At 43.5% G+C, this 20,744-nt stretch overlaps 1 protein-coding gene across 4 annotated transcripts in view; it reads left to right on the top strand.

Annotated features, from left to right (window-relative positions):
• LOC129712758 (A-kinase anchor protein 13-like) overlaps positions 1-20,744 on the top strand; it is a 387,357-nt gene that overhangs the window by 241,801 nt on the left and 124,812 nt on the right. For all 4 annotated transcript variants that reach the window (XM_055661466.1, XM_055661468.1, XM_055661465.1 and 1 more), the window contains exon 10: positions 11,110-11,176. In XM_055661466.1, coding sequence (XP_055517441.1) covers positions 11,110-11,176 — 67 coding nt within the window. The remainder of the gene's footprint in view (positions 1-11,109; positions 11,177-20,744) is intronic.

Raw genomic sequence — 20,744 nt, 5'->3', positions numbered from 1 at the left:
AATTAAATCGGCTCGGCACACCTGACTCTCTGGCCAGATTGCCCCCTTTCCAGAAGTGACATTTTCCACAGACTTTTCAAAGCCGTGACACCTTGTTCCAGATTGTCTTTTGTCCTTTGGTTTGACAACTGCTCAGCCCAAGACCACAGGAATTGTAGAGAGTTCGGAAAGCTGCCTAGGCCAAAGTCACCATGGCTTTGTGAAGGGGAGGTCTTGCTTGACAAATTTGCTGGAATTCTTTGAAGAAGTAAATAGCAGGACAGACAAAGGAGAGTCAGTAGATGTTGTGTACTTAGATTTTCAGGAAGCCTTTGATAAGGTGCCACAGGTGAGGCTGCCTAGGCAGATAGGAGCACATCGTATCAAAGGGCAGATACTTTAATGGCTAGCAGGTTGGCTATCCATGGCAGAATACAAAGAGTGGCAATAAAGGGGGCTTTTTCTGGTTGGCTGCCAGTGACTGGCAAAGTTCTGCAGGGGTCGGTGCTGGGTCCGCTACTCTTCATGTTGTATATTAATGATTTGGATAAGGGGATTGAAGGCTTTGTGGCCAAGTTTGCGGATGATACGAAAATAGGTGGAAGGGCAGATAGTGTAGAGAAAGCAGGGACTCTGCAGAAGGTCTTGGACGGGTTGGGAGAGTGTGCAGAGAAGTGGCAGATGGAATATAGTGTAGCAAAGTGTGGCGTCATGTATTTTGGTAGTAGGAATAAAGGTGTAGATTATTTTCTAAATGGGGAAAGAGTCCAGAAATCGGAGGTGCAAAAGGACTTGGGAGTCCTCGTGCAGGATTCCCAAAAAGTTAATCTGCAAGTGGAATCGGTAGTAAAGAAAGCAAACTCAATGCTAGCATTTATTTTAAGAGGGCGTTTATACAAAAACAGGGATGTCATGATGAGGCTCTATAAGGCCGCATTTGGAATATTGTGAGTAATTTGGGCACCACATCTGAGGAAGGATGTGCTGGCTCTGGAGAGGGTCCAGAGGAGGTTTACAAGAATGATCTTGTAGGTTGACCTATGATGAGCGTTTGTCGGCACTGGGCCTGTACTTGCTGGAGTTTAGAAGAATGTGGGGGGACCTCATTGAAACATACAGAATAGCGAAAGGCTTGGACAGAGTGGATGTGGAGAAGATGTTTCCACTAGTGACCACAGGTCATAGCCTCAGAATTAAAGGGCGTTCTTTAAGGAAGGAGATGAGTAGAAATTTTTTTAGTCCGAGTGTGGTGAATCTGTGGAATTCTTTTCTAGCGGCCAAGTCTGTGAATATCTTTAGGGCAGAATTAGATAGATTTTTGATTAGTGCAGATGTCCGTGGTTATGGAGACATGGTAGGAGAATGGGGTTAGGAAGGAGAGATAGATCAGCCATGATTAAATGGCAGTAGACTTGATGGGCCGAATGGACCTGCCCAGTCCATCACCCAAACCAGCCTCCCCTCTACTCATTGACTCCATCTACGCCATGCTTCCTCGGGAATGAACTACAGATGCTGGTTTATTCCGAAAATAGACACAAAATGGTGGTGCAATTCAGTGGGTCAGGCAGCATCTCTGGAGAAAAAGAATAGGTGGTTCCAGGAATGAGGAATTGCAACACCAATTGAATTAGCTGACTTGCTTTTTTACAGTAAATGATGAGATCTTTCTGAGAAGATTTGATAGAGGTGTATATGATCAATCGTGTATGAGAAAAGGTATTTAGTTTATCCCCATCAGCTGATGGTTTGAGATCCGGCATTTAGAGTCCGGTGTGGAGGCAGAACAGATTTAAATGGAAAGTCAAAAGATCCAGTGGGATGCATGGGGAAATTCATTCTGGAAATATTGCCTATAAGGATGGTAAAAATCAGGTGGATAATGCGTTTAAAAGGCCGTAGCAAAAGCACCTGTGGAAGAAATGTAGCTGGGCTGATTGTCGACAGGAACAGGTATGGATTTGATGGGCTGAATAATCCCCTGTGTCATGATGATAATGATACCCTGAAATTTGGTCAACAGTAACCTGGCCTGTGGACAGTCTCTGTCCTCTAACAGAGCCTCAAGGATGGTTTTGGCTTGAAATGCAGTGGCTATTTGGTGGACTAGCAATATCTGCTATTTACCAATTAAACAGCAACACAATATATAATCAGTATATTGGCATAACAAAGAACATTTATGGGCAAAGAAAGGGTTGCATCTTTACCACGTTCTCATCAGATGTTTTCCCACAAAGCTGCAGTCTGGAAGAAGGGTCTTTTCCCATTCAAAACTAATCTCGTAAAAGTTAGACAAAAATGCTGGAGAAACTCAGCGGGTGAGGCAGCATCTATGGAGCAAAGGAAATAGGCAACGTTTCAGGCCAAAACCAAGGGAGGGCAAAGTCAAGATCCACATGATCTTACACACCAGCCAACATGTCCCATCTACACTGGTCGAACCTGCCTGCATTTGGCCCATATCCCTCTAAATCTGTCCTATCCATGTACCTGTCTAAATGTTTCTTAAACGTTGCGATAGAATCTTCTCACACCTGTTCATATCGATTTAGTTCCATTTATCCCCTCTTACCTCGGATGCAATCCTCTCCACCTGTGCATTGGCAGTGTCGGTCGGGCTAACCCAGAGCACGTCATGAAAACAAAGTGCTTTTTATGTGTGGTCATTATTTTAAATAGTTTCACAAATGTTGTTCAGTGAAAGCAAACCTTGCGACATGTAGCTGATACGTAACCCCAGGTTCTCAGCAATACAATTGGCTCTCCTCCATCAACTGACAGAGCGTTAGACTCAGATGTGCTAGAAATACAGGCCTTGCTAGCAGTGGCCATATCACTTGAACAAGGCAGACATGATTTCAAGATTCAATTTAATTGTCACGAATTACAAGTGCGGAGTTCTCCAAATCCATATTATGGTGGGAACAGGCTGGTGATGTTATTTTTCCTCGCCACCCCATGCTTCTATGCTTGTGGGATTTCTGGCTCAACATGCCAATCTCAAGATATGAATTATGTACACATTGTGAAGTCTGTGGTGTTTATTTTGCTCTACATATCCACGGGCAAAGTGAATGCAATGTAGCAATGTTTAGGTGAAGCCTTGCACCAAAGCCAATTATGATGCCCCAAGTGTCAATTGACTACCAATGTTGGTAGCCTAGTGGCACAACTGGTAGAGCCACTGCTTCACACCATCAGAGACCTGGGTTCAATCCTGACATCGGGTGACCAACAGGGTTTCCTCTGGATGCTCCACTTTCCTCCCACATCCCAGCGACATGCAGGTTTGGTGGTCAATTGATTGCTGCAAATTGCCCCTAATGCATAGGGAGTGGATGCAAATGTGGGACTAACACAGAACAGGCGTAAACAGTTAATTGATGGTCGTCAGAATGTGTAGGAAGGGACTGCAGATGCTGGTTTATAGCGAAGATAGACACAAAGTGCCAGGATGGGCAGCATCTGAGAAATGGAATAGGGGATGTTTTGGGTCAGAACCCTTCATCAGACTGAAGACCTTTCTTGAGTCTGAATAATGGATCTGATCCGAAAAGTCCTTTTCACCACAGATGCTGCCTGACCTGCTGAGTTATTCCAGCATTTTGTCTCTATGATTGATGGTCGGCATGGGCTCATTGAGTCCAAGGGCCTGTTTCTACGCTGTATATTCCAATCAATCAAGTTACGACCCTTCAACTTTGCAAACAAAACTGAACAGTGGAAGACACTGGCAGTGTGCCTGCAATCCTAGAGAGTCACGATTGAACAGCAGACTAGACTCAATGGGCCGAATGGCCTGATTCTACTGTAACTTGTGAACTTGTGAAAGGTAAAAGTGAAGCCAAAATATCTGGAAGTTCACAGTGCGTTTATCTGCAACTGCAGATACCGGGTGTTCGCTACTTTAGGATTGTACCGTACATCTGAAGGCGGAGAGAACTGCATATTGAACATATATGTTGCCTTCAGTTAGGCATCCAGCAGAACTAGGGCTGCACGGTGGCACAGCGATAGATTTGCTGCCTTACAGCACTTACAGCTCTCGAGACCCGGGTTCGATCCGACGATGGGTGCTGTCTGTACGGAGTTAGTACGCTCTCCCTGTGACCGCCAAGGTTTTCTCCGAGATCTTCGGTTTCCCCCCACACTCCAAAGACATACAGGTTTGTAGGTTAATTGGCTTGTTGTAAATGTAAATTGTCCCTAGTGTGTGTAGGATAGTGTTAATGTGTGGGGTTTGCTGGGCCTGTTTCTGCACTATATCTCTAAACTAAACTAAATTGTTCAAAGAATGTTCAGTTCAGTGTCATGAGGCTTTGCTGAATCTGTTGCCAGAGATGCAGATGTTACAGGTTACATCTGTGCAAACACTGGCCAGGTACAGAGCACGGAGGATAAAGGCCACCCTGTCACTGACTGCACTTGTTTAGAAGAACATTCTCAGGCACTGATTCATTGGCTCAATGTGCCATTGGAAACATTCCTGGTTTTTATATAAACTGTTCAGACACTGGTTTTGAGTTTCGAACCAAGGTTTTTCAAACTCGGCTCACTAGACTGTGTCTGTGAGGTTGTCAGATGTGTGCTTGTGACATGGTTGGCCTATTGTTTCACTGACTGAATGTTTTCAGCTGGGAGGTGGCTGTATTTCTTTAGAAGACTTGGTACAATTTTTAAGAGTGGGGACTCCTGAAAATTGCTCATTCTGGGTGCACTACAGTCCTCTATCTTAGAACTGTACTGACCATTGAAAGAAATAAGTGCAAAATTATTCATTTCATCAGGCAAATATCTCACTGTCTTTGATTTGCATATAAACATATGTCAGCAAAACAAGCCCTTGGATTCTGCTGCATACTTTCCAGAAATGTACGGGTCTGCCCACTGACCCCATGTGTGTCATGCCAGCATCAGTGCGCTATGATTCAATTACACTATATTATCACATGTACCTAGGTACAGTGAAATGCTTTGTTTTGCGTACAAGCTTGTAAAATCATGCAGCAGACCTCACCGAGGCAGTACACGTGTTTCTGCAGCCGATAAAGTTACAAAAGGTTCAAAGAATCGTTTCATCTTCTGCTCGTGGCCGCAAACCAGGGCTGCCGGGTCCCCCCTTTGTTCTTGGCTGAACAGACCCCCCTATGCTCTCAACCTTGCTCTCCATGCTCATGGATACCTGTATGCCCAGAGGGTTATGAATCCCTGGCATTCTTTGTACCTGTAGACTTGTTCAAGCGCATCAACTTAAAAATAGTGGAGTCAGGGGATATGGGGAGAAGGCAGGAACGGGGTACTGATTGGGGATGATCAGCCATGATCACATTGAATGGCGGTGCCCCACCATTCAATATGATAACGGATCAGTCCCAGGTCTTATCTCTTCTGTACCAGTTCCCCATGGCCCTCAAATTACTCATATTTCAAAAATATACTTTGTTCTTTTTAAATACTCCAAATTTTCTAGTCGTATTTCAGAAATTGATCGGCCAGCATTTTCATTTTATTTTATACTGGGGAGTGTTTTGTTGTAGCACCACTAGTATCCAGAACCAGCCACTATTCGATTTCTGATTTCATCAATTCCTGAAAATAATTCTTCAATTACTGGAATATTGATAATGTTGTTGGAACTCAATGTAGGATTTTTTTTGAATTATATGTTTACTTACCTGAGTATAATATTCACCATTTGAAATATGTGAGTTTTCTCCAGTGCATGGTTCAATTGACTTCCCCCAAGATGTCCCTCAGAGCCCAGATATTTGACCGTTATCTTTGGTTCTCAAATGTCATGTTACGTTAAGTGCTGGAGAAGCTCAGCGGAAATTTATACACAACATGAAAATGGCCAGACATATTGTTTTAGCAATGTTCAGTGACTGTAAATATGACCCATGACACGATGGAGAGCTCCTGTCAAAATAGTGTCATGGGATCCGTTTGGGAGATACTTGCGTCCTAGAATTGTGTTATCTACTTTCTGGGAATAGTCCTTAAACCCACAACCTCTGCCCAGGATGCTACAGACTGGGCCTGAATTGCCACATCTTTAGGTAAACACAAAAAGCTGGAGTAACTCAGCGGGCAGGGCAGCATCTCTGGAGAGAAGGAATGGGTGACGTTTCGGGTCAGCACCCTTCTTCAGACATCTTTAGTTATTTTAAAAGGAAGTTTGATGTTATGCCTTGTTTATTTAAACAGAAACTTGAAACAGATAATTTCTGGCACTTGAATGCATAATCCAGGCTAACAGGGGCAGTGTTGAGGAACAGTTCAATGATGCTTTTATTGTTAATTGTGCAAAGTGCTGGTACCGTGAAATTATTTTTCTTACAAACAGTCCAGTAGAGTATTGCCATACTGCTGATCCTCGATTAGCAAGCGTACAGAAATAGTCCACGGATCCTGCACGCAAGAGGCACCATGCTTTAGCGCCGTTTTCAAAGTCCGCGGTCTAGTTCTTATGAGCGGTGCCAGTTCCAGGCAAGTCCCAGGCTGGTGCGGGCCTACAGCCATCTCCTTCCTTAGACGCCACGTCCCTCTCCTCGCCCATCCAAATTTGTTCCCAGGGGGAGCCTCCCACAGCCGGCACGGTGGGCCAGATCCCCCCGGTTCCCTCCCCTCTCCTACCGGCCTCGCTCCTCGCCGCCACCGTGTCCGTCATCACCGGCTCCATCCTCCCGATCGGTCTCTGGTCTTTAGGGGACAAGCAGTGGCAGACTCGGCACGCTCCCCGTCCCAGTTCAGTGGTCTGTTTGGTCCGGTCAGCAGGTGAATGGCTTGGTGGGTTCCCCCCGAAGCTGCCTTCCGCTCGACCGCAGGGGACCAGCTCGGCACAGACTTGTTGATTGAAATCTAGATGCAAGGAACTGCAGATGCTCGCTAACAAAAAAAACCACACATTGCTGGAGTAACAGAGCAGGTCTGGCAGCATCCCAGGACGAGATGGATAGGTGATATTTAGAATTGGAACTGTTCTTCAGACTAAACATAGTAGGGAGAGAAAGCTAGGAGAGAGGTAGGGATGAAAGGAAGCCAGGCAAGTGAGAGGTAGATGCAGGTTTGGTTTGCAGATGGGTGGACAAAGGGCAGACATGAAAAGAAAACAAAAGGTTGTGAGGTAAGGAGAAAAGAGGCTTGAAATGTGAAGCCAGAGGAAGGAATATAGGTGGAGGAGAGAAGGGGGAAAGAAAAAGAGGGCTAGGATAGGACTATCTACGACTGCCTTCAACTACCCTCGATTACCTACGACTAACATGCCGACCTACTACGACTAAACCTATGAGTAAACAAAGTATTGATTTTTTCCATGGCGACCTTTTTTTACTCGCCGGCATTTTTTAACATGTTGAGCTGAGGCCTCGAGTACGCAGAGACTACTCTCGAGCATGAAGGAGAGTTACGAAGACCTCCTACAACCTTCTGTCGACCACGCTGCGAGTATGAGTCAAGGGCAAACTCGCCAGAAGTCGCAGATTAGGTCGCCCAAGTGGGACAGGCCCTTTAGTTTTAATATGCTTCTTAACTTGTTGACGGCTTTTTACTGAATATGGAGTTAGTTATTGTCCCATAGCTTGTGTCTATGGGTAATTTTGATACTACTTTGACATTGGGGCTTAGTTTTCTTGGTTGTGCATTTACCCTGGTGTTATAGCACAAGTACTTTGTAATTTAATAGTAATTTAATTTATCGTAATTATTAAAACAATGCATTTTAGTTGGTGGGCAAAATGTTCCCACATCGTCATCAATGGAGTACCTTGCACAATGCATTGCAATACAGTTGGCAAATGCTGTGATCCTGGCTGGAAACTCAGATGGCCTGGGCTGACGCAGTTGCTGTGAGACGTTGTGGTGGGAGGACTTGAGGGACTTGAACCTTGCAGCTGAAGCCTGGAAACTTGTGCTCAGATCCAGCTTCCTGCTCTGCCTAAAGGATGTGTGCACTCATTGTCAATGCCGTTTATTTTTTTTATTCTCCCCAAGATTTTAAAGAATGATATTTCAAAGGCGCAGGAGGGGAAAATAGAAGCTCTCGGCTGCCGATCTGGATTTAAAAATAAATGTTGAGATTTGTTGGAGCTCTGATGCACAGCCGCACCCAAAGTATGAGGCCATCCATCACTATGTGGTGGTGATTGAAATCATCTTTCAGACCCTCCTTTCACAACTTCCCACTCGTATTATTTGTAGGTCTTTTTGCTGCTGTATTTCGTTAAACATGACAGTTATTTTATGCACAGAAATCTTCCACCATCGCCATGTGACAACAGCCAGAAAAATTGGCTGCACAGTGGTGCTGCGGTGGTGGTGCTGGCTGTACAGTGGTGCTGCACAGTGGTGCTGCGGTAGAGTTGCTGCCTCAAGCCGCCAGAGACTCTGATTCAATCCTGGCTACGGTTGCTGGCTGTGTGGAGATTTTACGTTCTCCCTGTGACCTCGTGGGTTTTCTCCGGGTGCTCTGGTTTCCTCACATATTCCAAAGACATGCAGGTTTTTTAGGTTAATTGGCTTTGGTAGAGTCATAGAGTGTGGAAACAGGCCCTTCGGCCCAACTTGCCCACACTGGCCAACATATCCCAGCTACACTAGTCCCACCTACCCGTGTTTGGTCCATATCCCTCCAAACCTGTCCTATTCATGTACCTGTATGTTTCTTAAATGTTGAGAACGTCCCTGCCTCAACTACGTCCTCTGGCAGCTTGTTCCATACCCCTCAGATTCCTATTAAATCTTTTCCCCTTCACCTTAAACCTATGTCATCTGTTCCCCGATTCACCTACTCTGGGCAAGAGATCTACCCGATGTATTCCTCTCGTGAGGAATTGCCCCTCGTATGTTGGATGTGAAAGTGGGATAACACAGAACTTGCGTATGGGCGATCGACGGTCAGAATGGACTTGGTGGGCCGAGTGGCCAGTTTCCATGCTGTATTTCTAAATTCTGAAAGTTGAGTGAGAAATAAATATTGGACTGGCTGCTTGTAATAAAGCTCTTGTCTGTAATACAGTGAAATGTGTAGAAGGAACAGAGCATTTCTGATGTGTAACGTTTCAGGTCGGGTCCCTTCTGCAGTCACTTATCCATATTCCCCAGAGATGTTGCTTGACCCGGTGAGCTATTCCCGCATTTTGCGTTGGTTTTGGTAAATCAGCATCTGCTGTTCGTTGTATCTCCATAGAATCATAGAGCTACCCCACATTCATGCTGTCCAAGATTCTTAAGTGAGCTGATCCCGCCTGCCCATGCCTCACCCATATCCCTCCAAACGTTTCCTATCTATGCACCTGAAAAGTTCCTTTGGCACTTTGGCAGCTCGTTCCATGCTCCATCTCTCTATGGGGAGAAACAATTGCCACTCTGGTCCCTTTTAAATCATTTCCTTTTCATCTTAAACCTATGCCATTTATCCTGGGGGATACATGTGGCTGTTCACCTTGACTATGCCCCCCTCATGAATTTATATCTCTATAATGTCACCCTCTGCCTCTTCCGCACCAGGAAGAAAAGGCCAGTCTATCCACACTCTGCTTATAGCTCAAATACTCCAAACTCAGTAACATCCTCGGACCATTAAGAGACAAGGGTGTTTAATCGACAGGTGTGCAGGAAGGAACTGCAGATGCTGGTTTAAACCGAATATAGACACAAAATGCTGGAGTAATCAGCGGGACACGCAGCATCTCTGGAGAGAAGGAATGGGTGACGTTTCGGGTCAAGACCCTTCTTCAGACAGATCTCAGACATCCTCAGATCATTTTGGCACCCTTTATTAGATGTTTTCTAGAGTAGTGACCATAACTGGGCACAATAATGCACTATTGCTGACACTTTATATTTAGTTGAATTAAACTCTATTTGCCATTCCTTGGCCCATTGGTCCAGTTAATCAACATCCTGCTGTAATCGTGGGTGACCTCATTCATTGTCCGCTACACTACCAATTTTAATGTCATCCACAAACATACTTACCATGCCACCTACATTGGCATCTAATCCCACTTGTTGCAGTCCTCCATGCAACATGCTGATGAATCTCTTCCACATCGTTTCTTGAAGGCATTAATCGCGAATTGTTTATAATTTAACAAAAAAGGAATTACAGAACTTGCTGAAACGATTTAGTAGCTTAAGGTATTGATTTGGCAGTATGAGTGTTCACTGCATCCTGTTTAGAACTGAATTATAGAAACTTATATCACAAATAATATCCATCAATTCGTAGTCTGAAAAGCTCATGTGCCTTCATGAAAATAAATCTTCTAATCTGACCCGATCTAAGGTATCAGTTAGTCTAGATTCAGAGAACTATAGCTGATTCTTAACTGCCCTCTGACATAGCAGCGAAAGCCATTTATTTCCAAGGGAACTAGGGCTCGTTTGGAGTATTGCGTGAAGTTCTGTTGCTCTAGGCAGGATGCGGAGGCTTTGGAAAGGGTGCAGATGATGTCTAGCAAGATGATGCCTGATTCGGGGGTGTTAGCTAAACAGGGAGCTTTGGACAGACGGATTGTTTTCTCTGGAATGCCTGAGGTTGCATGGAGACCGGATAGAGGTATATCAAATTATGATAGGCATAGATTGGATGGACAATCAAAATCTTTTCCCAGGATGTAAAAATCAAATACTAGGTTTAAGTTGAGAGGGACGAGGTATAAAGGAGAACTGCGGGGCAACTTTTCTTACACAGAGGGTGATGAGTGCCGGAAAGGGGCTCTTGGGGTTGATGATTGAGACAGATACAATAGTGGCATTTAAGAGACTTTTAGATATCCACATGGATTTGCTGGGATTAGAGGGATATGGATGAAACGGGTCTTGACCTGAAATGTCGCCCATTCCTTCACTCCAGAGATGCTGCCTGTCCCGCTGAGTTACTCCAGCTTTTTGTGTCTTATCTAGAAGGATATGGTTGTGCTGCTTGAGAGGAGTTGGGCTTGGCATCATGGTCGGCAAAGACATTGTGTGCCAAAGAGCCTGGTCTTGTGCTGACCTGTTCTCTGTACCAAGGCAATAAATGCACAAATTGTCAGTGGTACCCAACATCCCAAAATAGAAACATGAGAAAAACGATTCCCTCAGATAAATGTTTTGTTCTGACGTTCTGGTTTTACTTTTCAGATTAGCCGAGAGAACTGGTGTCCTACTCCCGCGCTGGTCCAAGCAAAGCAGAGTCCCGACACAGCTGGTGAGTAAACGTGGAGACACGACATCTTTCACCAAGGTGGACAATGACATGAATAGGATGATGATTGAATTCTGAAATCTGCTTTGCTGGTGACGGATGTTGATGAACAACTGCAGTTATCCAGTGAAGCAGATATAATACAAGATGATTCAAAATCAAAGAAGTTGAAAATAAAAAATACAAACTGAAAATGCTGCCAATATTGATCGGGTCATGCTGCGTCTTTGGGGAGAGACACAGAGTTAGCGTTTCCTAAAACAAGGAAATGGAGGACGAATCGATGGTGGTTTTTTTTTTTGCATCAATCTTCACAGCGGAAGACACCAGCGACATGCCATAAATTCAAGAGAGTTAGGGGGCAGAGGTTAGTGGAGTTGCTATTAAAAAGGAGAAGGTGCTTGGGAAGCTGACAGTTCATAAGTGGAGCAGAAGGAGGTCATTCATTCCATCGAGTCCACTCCTCCATTCAATCATGGCTGATCTATCTCTTCCTCTCAACCCCATTCTCCTGCCTCATCCCCATAACCCTTGCCACCCTTGCTAATCAAGAAACAAACATCTGGACTGGAAGCTCTGATGGTGATTAAGTCACCTGGACCAGCTGGATTATAACCCAGGGTTCTGAAAGGGGTCGCGTTAGAGATTGTGGAAGCATTAATAATGATCTTTCAAAAGTCACTAGAATCAGGAGTGGTCCCAGATGACTGGAAAATTGCAAAAGTAGCTCCGCTGTTCAAGAAGGTACAAGGCAAAAGAGAGGACACTGTAGCCCCATTAGCCTGGGTTCAGTGATTGGTGAGATTTTAGAGTTAATTCTGAAGAATGAGGTTTCCAAGCACATGATAAAATAGGCTGAAGTCAACGTGCGTTTGTCAAGGCGTGACCTTACCTGACAAACCTGTTGGAATTCTTTTGAGGAACTAAATAGCAAAGCCAAAGAACGGTCAGTGGATGCAGTTTACTTGGATTTTCAGAAGGCCTTTGATAAAGTGTTACATGTGAGGGTGCTAAATGAGATGAGAGCCCATGGTATTGGAGGGAAGATACTAGAACGGATAGAAGGTTGGCTGAATGGAAAAAGACAAAAAATGAGAATGAAGACAGCCATTTCTGGTTGGTTGCCCGTGACTAATGGTGTTCTGCAGTGGTCGGTGTTGGGTACACTACACTACAGGTTGTATATCAATGAATTAGATGAGGGGATTGATGGTTTTGACCATGTTTAGGGATGATACAAAGATAGGTTGTTGGGCCAGGTAGTGTACAGGAAACAGCGTTATTACAGTGGCTCTGATTACTCTGTACTCGCAAGAGTTTAGCAGGATAAGGGTGGAACTCATTGAAACTTTAATAAATAGTAAAATGCATGGATAGAGTGAATGAGGAGAGGATGCTTACACTAGTGGGAAAGTCTATGACTAGAGGACACAGCCTCAGAATAAAAGGAAGTACCTTTCGAAAGGAGATGAGGAGAACTTTCTTTAGTCAAAGGGCTGCAGAGGCCATCATTGGGTATTTTTAAAGCGGAGATTGACAGGTTCTTGATTAGTAAAAGTGTCACAGAGATAGGGCAGGTGAATGGGGTTGAGAGGGAAAGATAGATCAGCCATGATTGGTGGAATAGACTCGACGGACTGAATGGCCTAATTCTGCTCCTATGGTTTATGAACCTATGAAGGTCCTTTGTCGGAACTGAGAAAGGAGACAAAGGAAGTTTGTTATGCTGCAGGGAGGGAGATGTTTCTCATCGGGTGAAACTGTGATTACCATGGGGATAAGCTGAAAACAAAGTTACCTGGTCAGTGGGGGGATGTGGGCAGATAGAGGGTGGGACCCTAGACAAAAGAATGTGTGAGGGTGTGTCTAGCAGGTCAGGCTGAACAGGTGTTCCACTGTCAAAGAAATGGGGATAAAAAACAAGCTGAGGTAATATCACTGAAGGATGATGAAATCAGACAAAGAAAGCTGATGACCTGATGGTGTAGAATGTAACAGTGGCTCTCGAAGGCTGCATTATGCCCAGATAGAAGACGAGATAGCTGTTCTTCAAGCTTGTGTTAATTAAATATAATTAAAAATGTCAAGATTCCCCATCGCAAACAGTATTATTCTGTCCAATTGATCCAGTGCTGATCTTAAGGTACGTGTTGAGAAATCAAGAGTTGGTGCAGTTGTAACAACCACCATGCTGTGACTTCGAATATTTAATAAAGAGAGGTGCTAAAGGTTTGGTGTAAAAGATATTATGGATCTAGGATGAAAGCGAATGTGCTCATAAAGTTTATTTCTTGACTTCGCAAAGTATTTTAGAGTCAATTAAAAACTTTATTAACAGCGGCCATTAACTTCTGCGTACAGAGTGTGGCAATAACTAAGCAGTTTCAGGGATAAAACACTGTTTTCTTCTGCATTTTCTCACCACCATACTTTTTAATCCCGATTTCCCCCAAAATACTTGCAGTTAAAACTCAAACTTGGAGGTATGTCGGCGGTACTACAAAATTAATTAACGGAAAAAATAAATAACAGATGAGTTCCTGAAAATATATTATCCCTTGATCTTTTTCAACTGGGCCAGGTTCTGCTGCAAATAACAGGCTGTTTTTGAACATTTAAAAGAAAGTATTTTTCCTACTTCTGATGAAAATCTTCATCAATGTCTCTCACGAGGTCACCCTTTGTTCTATTAAATACAAACGCTTCCATTTTATTGTGTCTGAAGTTATGGGTTTTTTGGCACTTTTCATGCCATGTAATTCTCTGATGTTAAAATGACTGCTTCTCATTTCTGATGGGTGTCTTATGAACGGAGTGGCATACTCTGTCCGGACTAGGGTTGGAACCATTCTTCTATTTAAAAAAAAAAGTTGTTTGAACTGTCCAGTTGCCACCCTATCCCTTGGGGCTATTTGTCTCAATGTGGATATGATCTCACGAATAGTTAGTTCAGAATTTCTAACTCTGCACTACTTTGAACTTATTCCAATATTTTTTTTTAAACACTTGTTATGCTCCACATAAATTTTTTTGTGATTGCAACTTTCTTTCCGACTTGAGTCATGGAACAACTTTGTCTATGAGGGTTTTGAAAGGTTTGACCATTATAAGTGCTCAAGCCATTATACTTTTGGATCTATTTTGTTTCTCAGCTGTTTTCTGGATAGATAAGAAGGTAAGGAAATGAATCGAGCATAAATTGCAAACATTTTCCCCACATCTATGTATGATTACATTTATACTTAAAGATGCTGCAAGTTACTCATTTTATCATGGCTTTAGCATTCAAGCACCTCCCACACCTACCCCTTTTGCACTACACCCATGCCGCACCACCACCCTGTCAATGATCATTGCTTTAAGTTTGTTGTGTCAACTTTGACTCTTATACAGATTAACTCAAATTTGAACAATGTTGGGATCAGTTGGTAGATCAGTCGAGTCATCCTAATTCAGAACTAAGTTTTAAATGTTCTGACTACAGTAGCTCCTTTGTACATTAAAAGTGAAGAATTGGGAGCATGACAGCAATTAAAGAATCGAACATGTTAGAGAGAGAGAGAGAGAGAGAGAGAGAGAGAGAGAGAGAGAGACAGACACACACACACACACACTGCATCTGGTAGCTTTCCAGTCATTCAGTCTAACAACTGGAAATGATTTGAACAAGGCCTTGCTAGAAGTAAGATACATATCACAGATTCACAAGTGAACTTAATCAGATAACTCAGCCATGAGTGAAATGTAGCCAGATTCGTGAATTAGATATTTATTCAGTACGACATCCAGGCTCCAATTTCCCTTGTAAAACTCCATATTTTCTTTCCATTACCTAGGTCTCACTGCTGTTTTGCAGTGACAATAAATTCATTTTTCATACCACAATTATAATTTCATGATAAAATCTAAATATTTCTAATGAGATTTATTTGGGTGCAAATATTGTCTGGGAGAGAGTGTAGGGTAAAGTTTAGATCAATGTACATTCATGTTGCTAATTGATTTGTGTCAGTTGTTGAAGCTGTACACATTTGTTGGTCCATCCCAGTTGTCCATGAGAGGATGGGGGTAAACCATTATGTGGAATCACTTCAGTCCCTGTGGTGAAAGTACGTTTACATGGCCATTAGGTCGATAATTCCCAGACTCTGACCCCGTGGCACTGTAATTCCAAGTTGGGTTTCCGCAGAGGGTAACTTGAAGATTGGTGATAGAATCAAAATGCTGGAGTAACTCAGCGGGTCAGGCAACATTTCTCGAGAAGGGGAATAGTGTCGTTTCAGGTCGAGACGCTTCCTCAGAGTTGTAGATTGGTGTTTGGCGTGGGGGGGGGGTGGGGGGGGGGGGGGGGGGGGGGGGGGAGAACGGTACCGTCCTCACCAGCCTGAAGTACTATCCCCCGCACAAAAAAACTTTATTATTGTCATGTGTACAAAGTCATGGTGAAGATTCTTTTTGCGTGCAACCCAGGCAGATCAGACCACAGATGAGTGCAGGCATACCATATATGCAGTACAAAGGTAGGGCAAAAGAGAACATAAACAGAGTGCAGAATATGATGTTCCAGCGACAGAGAAAGTGCAGGTTATAAAAGCACAAGGGCCACAACGAGGGAGATTGGAAGATCTCACTTGGAAAACCTTGAGGAAATCTTGAGCTGTGTTCCCGGTGTTGGTAGATCCTGGTCTCCTGATGCATTCCAGGTGGTTCATCCTGACAGGTAAAGTTCATCTTTTGAAAGCAGGTCCTAGTCAGCCACCAACGTTTAGGATACGACTTGTTCCCCTAGACCTTGTTCCTACAAGGCAGGGGAAGTTCTTTTCAAAGAATTCTATACACTTAACAAGATACGCTTAACAAGAGTAACTCAGTGGACCAGGCAGCATCTCGAGAACATGATAAGTCATATTTTGGGTTGGAACCCTTCTTTAGACTTGTACAAACATGTAAAATGATAAAAGGACTGGACAAGCTAGATGCAGGAAAAATGTTCCCAATTTAGTCTCTTAGAATAAGGGGGAGGCCATTTAAGACTGAGGTGAGAAAAAAACGTTTTCAACCAGGGAGTTGTGAATTTGTGGAATTCCCTGCCACAGAGGGCAGTGGAGGCCAAATCACTGGATGGATTTAAGAGATAGTTAGATAGAGCTCTAGGGACTAGTGGAATCAAGGGATATGAGGAGAAGGCAGGAACGGGTTATTGATTGGGGATGATCAGCCATGATCACAATGAATGGCGGTGCTGGCTCGAAGGGCCGAATGGCTTCTCCTGCACCTACTTTCTTTGTTTCTATGTCTACACTCAACCACATCTACAAATGGGTCCAGGTTTGAAGGATTCAAACATGTGACCTGTGGGGTTGGATATCAGCTAATCCCAACACTCCCATCTAACCCAGCTGAATTACAAACTCAAAGGATCTATACATCACACTTCTGCTAAAACGGAATCATTTTATCAGATGAATATACTAAGGCAACAAGCACCAGATGTAGAAAGATATCTACACAGTTCCCAGACAACAAATATTTTATAAATAAATATTCTCTTTTTATCCATGTAAAATCACACAGACTGTTACAGATTTATTTCCCCGAGGTTATTTTAAGGTTTGTGTGGTCCAAGTTTGGGGAAAAAAATCCATTCTCAAAGGATTAGAACTTTTCTGCTTTGATTGGATTGGTGCCAATATTTACAGATCATTTAAACAGAAAACACGTGGAAAGCCAGATTTATTTTCAGGACAGAGGTGTTATTCAATTATCTTAATTAGGAGCACAGTTTATAACGCCTGGAGCTACAGGTGACATCAGGAGGAGAAGCACAAGTGTTCCGTTTTGTGCTTTTTTCTTTGTTCATCTTTGAGCACCTAATTTCTCCTGGGCATGATGATCTGGGCTACATTGGTTGGCCATCTTGCCGACCAGCGATCCCCACACATTAACACTATCCTACACCCACTAGGGACAATTTTTACATAACCTACAAACCTGTACGTCTTTGGAGTGTGGGAGGAAACCGAAGATTTCGGAGAAAACCCACGCGGGTCACGGGAGAACGTACAAACTCCGTACAGACAGCACCCGTAGTCGGGATCGAACCCGGGTCTCCAGCGCTGCATTCGCTGTAAGGCAGCAACTCTGCTGCTGTGCCACTGTGACCTACTCTTTTTCAGAAAACTGGACTTTGCTGGCAAGGTCAACATTTACTGCCCATCCCCACTTACCCATGACACGATGGTGATGATCTACCTACTTGACCTTCTGCAACCCTCTAATGATGTTGCTTTCAACAGTGCTGTTGGAAGATAATGATTCTAGGATCAGGAATGATAAAGGAGCAACCATGTACTCACAAGACAAGATAGCGTGTGATTTGGAGGTGAACGTCCAGTTGTATGTTCTTCCATGGATCTGTCATTTTTGTACATGGAGCAATTAGATGCTGAGGTGGGGTTGTGGTTGGTGTTGTCTAGGGTGATTCAAGAGCCTGATGGTGGATGGGTAGAAGCTGTTCTTCCAGCTGGAGGAAGCAGTTCTTGGGCTCCTGTACCTCCTTCCCAGTGGTAGTAGTGGGAAGAGTGTGTGGCCAGGGTGGTGTGGATCTTTGATGCTTTTAGTTGGACCCAGCAACACTCTGATTTTACTTTTAAAACTGCAGAAGAGTTCCCAAGGGACCCAAGTTGTGTTGGGTTCAAGCTGGGTTACTTTGCTGACCTGGCTCGCTACTGTATCCAGCCTCATTTGACCTGATGGTGGTTGCGTTAGAAAGGCAATTGCCAAGTGTTTAATTGGCATGTACCGAAATGGAACAATGCAATTCCTACTTGTATCAGTAAAACAGGTCTGTAAACATAGTGCTCAATTGATAACATTATAAGACAAACAATGAAACGAAATTCAGTAATTAATAAAAAAATTTAGTTCAAAACAAAAGGCCAAGTCCCTAATGCAACCAGGATAGTTTGTAGTTTGAAGTTTAGTTGGTGTTTAATAGCCTGATGGTTGTTGGGAAGAAGCTGTTCCTGAACCAGCAACCAGAGAATGAAAGTGGTGACACAGGTAGACAGGTTAGGAAGAAGGCATTTTGTATGAATTAGTGTCGGCATGCTGGGACTCGCTCAGTTGGGTGACTTGATCGGCATGGACAAATATGGCTGAGGGGCCTGTTTCGATACTGCATAGCTTTATGACTGAAATTTTGTCCTTGTCTTGTTAAAGATGGAATTGCTCTATTAGCAAATTTCCAATACTTCTAAGTGTACATTCTGAAGCATTTCTTGGGGGTTTCTGGGAAATTTTGCTCCTTGATTCGCATGCAGGAATAAATGGATTTCCAGTATTTTTTTGTGAAATAATTTGCAGTCTTGAAGCCAGAGTTCTTGTCTTCACCTTGCCTCCTGCACCCGTGCAGAACAACATGGGCCTTATTTACTTCACCACTAACCTTCTGTCCACCATACCCTCATTCACCTGGTTGTCTCTGAAAACTCACTACCTTTTCTTGATTGCTCTATCTCCATCAAAGGAGACAGACTATTGACTGACATTTACTACAAGCCTTGTAGGAAGGAACTGCAGATAAACTGAAGATAGACACAAAAATCTGGAGTAACTCAGCGGGATAGGCAGCATCTCTGGAGAGAAGTAATAGGTGATGTTTTGGGTCAAGGCATTTCTTCAGAGTACTACAAACCTACTGACTCCCACTGCTTCCTGGATTACACTTCTTCCCAATCTGCCTCTTGCAAAAATCTTATCCCCAACTTTCAAATCCTGCATATCCACCGCATCTGCTCCCAAGATGATGTTTTATATACAACATGATCTGTATCTAAAATTCTCTAACAGAGTGAATTGAAAAGATTTATAACCTCCTGAAAGAAGGTCTTCTTCATGATCCAGAGTAACCAATCCCTTATGTAGATACTGTACATTTATAGACCTTTATCCCAGAAGAATCATCATGAATTCATCTATACTTAAAGCCAAGTTTGAATGTTAAGTTTCTCATTATTCTTAATTCACTAATTGGATATTTATTCAGTACGATATTCAGGCTCCAGTTTCCCTTGTAAAGATCCATATTCCCATGACCCATGCCTCACTGCTGTTTTGCGGTGACAATCATTCATTTTTCATACAACAATTACAATTTCATGATCAAATCTAAATATTTCTAACGTGATTTATTGAGGTGAAAATACCGTCTGGGAGAGAACGAAGGGTAAAGTTTAGATCAATGTACATTCATGTTGCTAATTGATTTGTGTTATTTGTTGAAGCTGTACACATTTGTTGGTCCATCCCAGTTGGCTATGAGAGGATGAGGGTAAACTATTATGTGGAATCATTTCAGTCCCCGTGGTGAAAGTACGTTTGCATAGCCATTAGGTCGATAATTCCCAGACTTTGACCCAGTGACACTGAAATTCCAAGTTGGGTTTCTGCAGAGGGTAACTTGAAGATCTACTCCCAATATGATATTTTATATACAAAATGATCTGTATCTAAAATTCTCTAGCAGAGTGAATTGAAAAGATTTATAACCTCCTGAAGGGAGATGTTTTTAATAGTCCAGAGTAACCAATCCCTTATTTAGAGTCTATATATTTCTAAACCTTTACCCCAGGGGAATCATCATGAATTAATCTCTGCTGTAAAGCCATGTTTGAATGTTAAGTTTCTCATTATTCTTAACTCCAGAGTATAACGGCTCATTGTCGCTGGACCTGGAGAGGGTCTTGAGCTGGGAACACCCCCACTGAAGATGTAGACTGTGTGCCCAGATTCAAAGCATCCTGAACTAATTCCCCAATATATTGTGTATGGATTGATTCACATTGTAATGTTTTTGCCCTTTGTTATTTGTTTACTCCCCTGGGTCTTTCTCCCAGGCCCTGCCCTCTCTCCCGGGCCCTTTCCCCTCCTATTCTTCTCAAGAGAACCCCCTGTTCATCCTTCCACAGTTTGACCCCTGACTTTCCATGTTAGTTCATTTACCAACAAAATGGTTACAAAACATTACAGATTAGAGGCTGCCTGATGGGGAAAACCCTGTATTTTTCCAAAGTTGTCCCTGCTGGCAACAGGCCCTGGCACCAGTCCTGGGCCTCCAGTTGTTGCCTGGCCCTCTCCATCCCCGCCCTATCCTGCTGTGAAGCCAGGTTATCCACATCTCAGGCAGAGGGCCAAGCACACACCCACGCTGTTCAGCCCACGAGCTACAGACTCGCACATTCAACTCGTGATTCCTGCAATGTCAAAATTGGACCAAGCTGCTTCATCAAAATATTTCTGCTCCCAGCAGCTGGAGACATTATAGATGTGAATATTTAATAGCACAAAAGTAGCAACTATTCGCTGCCCGTTTGCTGCCCAGTCCATCGCGAGAACCGGCTTCCACACTCCTTTCCCCCACCCCTTCGCCGACTCCATTTACACTTCACGCTGCCTTGAAAGAAGCCAATATAATCAAGGACCACTCACCCCAGTCATTCCCACTTCTCTCCTGTAACTTGGGGCACAAGATACTGGAGCTTGAAACCACAAACCTCCAGATTCGCGAACA

This window comes from Leucoraja erinacea, chromosome 33, assembly GCF_028641065.1.
Source record: "Leucoraja erinacea ecotype New England chromosome 33, Leri_hhj_1, whole genome shotgun sequence".
Classification (NCBI taxonomy): domain Eukaryota; kingdom Metazoa; phylum Chordata; class Chondrichthyes; order Rajiformes; family Rajidae; genus Leucoraja; species Leucoraja erinaceus.
This window is presented reverse-complemented; position numbering and strand designations above follow the sequence as displayed.